This window comes from Ixodes scapularis, unplaced genomic scaffold, assembly GCF_016920785.2.
Source record: "Ixodes scapularis isolate PalLabHiFi unplaced genomic scaffold, ASM1692078v2 PGA_scaffold0__279_contigs__length_252992795, whole genome shotgun sequence".
Lineage (NCBI taxonomy): Eukaryota > Metazoa > Arthropoda > Arachnida > Ixodida > Ixodidae > Ixodes > Ixodes scapularis.
Window position 1 is genome coordinate 39,076,767 of NW_024609835.1, and position 2,445 is coordinate 39,079,211.

General features: G+C 39.3%; 1 protein-coding gene across 1 annotated transcript in view; it reads right to left on the reverse strand.

Annotated features, from left to right (window-relative positions):
* Window positions 1-1,228: 1,228 nt before the first annotated feature.
* LOC8042309 overlaps window positions 1,229-2,445 on the reverse strand; it is a 31,131-nt gene continuing 29,914 nt past the window's right edge. Inside the window, exon 5 of the mRNA XM_029969598.4 lies at window positions 1,229-1,368. Within this exon, the coding sequence (XP_029825458.3) occupies window positions 1,229-1,368 (140 nt within the window). The remainder of the gene's footprint in view (window positions 1,369-2,445) is intronic.

Below are 2,445 nucleotides of genomic sequence, written 5' to 3' on the forward strand. Positions count from 1 at the left end.
AAAGAATAGAAAAAGCGAGCGAGAACGCCATCACGGCCAACGACAACCGAGCACAGCAAGCCTCTTTTATTCAGTGCATTTCGTGCACTTAAATTAGCTGTTTAAATAAACGTCATCCTCATCTTCCTAAAACCATCAAGTAAGAAAATGTAAAGTATATTGCAGGTAGTTTTGTTATTTCTAAAAGTAATTGTGATGTAATGCAAATACTTTTAGTTTGCTGTACTTGGTAATGTTATTTAACTATACTCGCTATTTTGAGGAAAGTAATGGGCAATTTATTTTAAGTACTTTTCAGAAGTGATTTTGCTGTCTCTGATGGTTGCAAAACCCTGTGGCAGTCTATTGCAGAAGTTTGTTCTTGATATTCTTGCACCATGGTGCACGTTAAACTTAATGGCACTTAAACTTAAAAAAATAAATTATTACAGATTTACGAAAGACTGTGACCCTGCCAAATAAATTCTTAATTATATGATGCTGATATTTGTGGAATCGTTCTTATCAGTTTCGGTTTGGACTCACGATGGGTCGGCGGGTGGGATGGGTTTGGACTCATGATGGGAGGCTGGAATCCGGATCGTGCGCGTTGCGGCAGTGTATCGAGAACAGCTCCGCGGGTCTTCCCTCTTCACGAGAGTGGAAAGGCTGAACTTTTTTTTAAGTATAATGTATAAGTATAATAAGCGATACCTTATTCACCTTTAAAATTAAGACCTCAGATATTGTGATCCCGTTGTCTAGCTATTACAAGTGAAAAATTGGACAACACCGTGTTGCGTAGCGTTGTATTGTGTTGTTTTGTCCAATGTTTGTGCCTAGTCTCAATGTTTATTGTTTTGTTTTTACTACGATCGTTTATGAGTTTCTTTGCGCAGTAACCCTCATTTCACTATGCAGACTTTATTTTTTTTTAAACGAAAAGGAGTTGAAAAGAGACTGGAAACAAAAATGATTCCTTCGTGATATATTCATCATGATTTGAAGATCTACGATTCAAAGAGAATAAACATTTTATTTGCTTTAAAACATTTATTGTATTTATCAAATCTGTAGTAAAAGTATATTAAGGAAGCTAATTAAGAGGTCTAATTAACGAAAAATAATTAGATGCACTGCACATTTGAAGAGCACGGGCTTGAAGTTTACAAAGTCTATTTGGGTAGATAATAACAAAACAATGCCCCAAAAAATCCGATAACGGAGTATGTGGGAAACAATATGGGGTTCATTCGTTGGACAGCTCTCGAGTCAGTTCTAGGTTGCAGGGTTCTGGACAAACTGTGCTTAACAGTTTCTTGGCGTTTTTGCATTTGAAGTTCACGTCATATATCTTGGTGACCTCGGTGTCGCCTGGGCTGGTTTGGACTGCAAAGTAAGTCATACACAAGATAGTTTGGTTTTTTACCCGTACGCATATCGTAAAACAACATGAACATTCGCACTTTTACTATCATAGAGCAGAGTCTTCCAAGCAAAACTTATATGTAACAAGCAAAACGTAAAACCAAAATAATAGCAACCTTTATCTTCATTTCTATAATGCATGAAATTCATTATACAAGGTTTCTCAAATAGCGGCCAGGCTCTTTAGATCAAGCGCCAAAATCGGTTTCTTAACCTATCGCGCTACAGTTTTGTGCAGCGTTGCCCACAGGTGGTGCATATTTTCTATAAAATTTTCAAAAGCAAACTTACCTGAGGAAAATTTAAAAAAAAAGGTAAAGGCTTAACTCCTATGGAAACGCAGCGAAGCCACCGGTCTCCAAACGATAGTGTGCCGCTTGGTACGGGAGTCAAGAGATGGCCAAGTGGTCACGACGCTAACTGCCGCCAACGGTCGATCATACGGCGCCGTGAGCCTGTGCCAAATAGCAGACAATATTTTCGACTCAAAAGCGGCGCGAGCTTTATCGATCTCAGTTGCCAATGCATGATTTTATCATCCTTACTAATAAAACAGATTGAATGGGCACATAATGGATTGAAAAAATGGTTTGTCGGGTTATTTTAACTGTTCGCTTTTTTTTTTTTGGGGGGGGGGGGGGGTATTTAAGTCTTCTGCGTTGTAGTTTCTTCTTGTTACCCCCCCTGTTCTTGGTTCTGTGACTGCCGCCGCCTGCGGAACGCGCGCCTCTTTTGAGTCGTAAACATCGTCTGCTAATGACGCTGTCTCTCGCCATCTCTTGTCTCCCGTTCCAAACGGCACCCCATTGTTTGAAGACCGGTGGCTTCGCTGGGTTTCCATAGGAGTTAAGCTTTTTTTTTTCTTCTTTTTTTCTCAGGTAGATTTGTTCTTTGCAAATTTTATTTTAAAAAAATGCACCACACGTGAGCAACGTTGCACAAAACCGTAGCACGATAGGTTAGGAAACTTATTTTGGGGTCGATTTAAAAAGACTTGGAGCTATTTGAGACACCCTGTAGAAAGCTAAATTGGTGTAT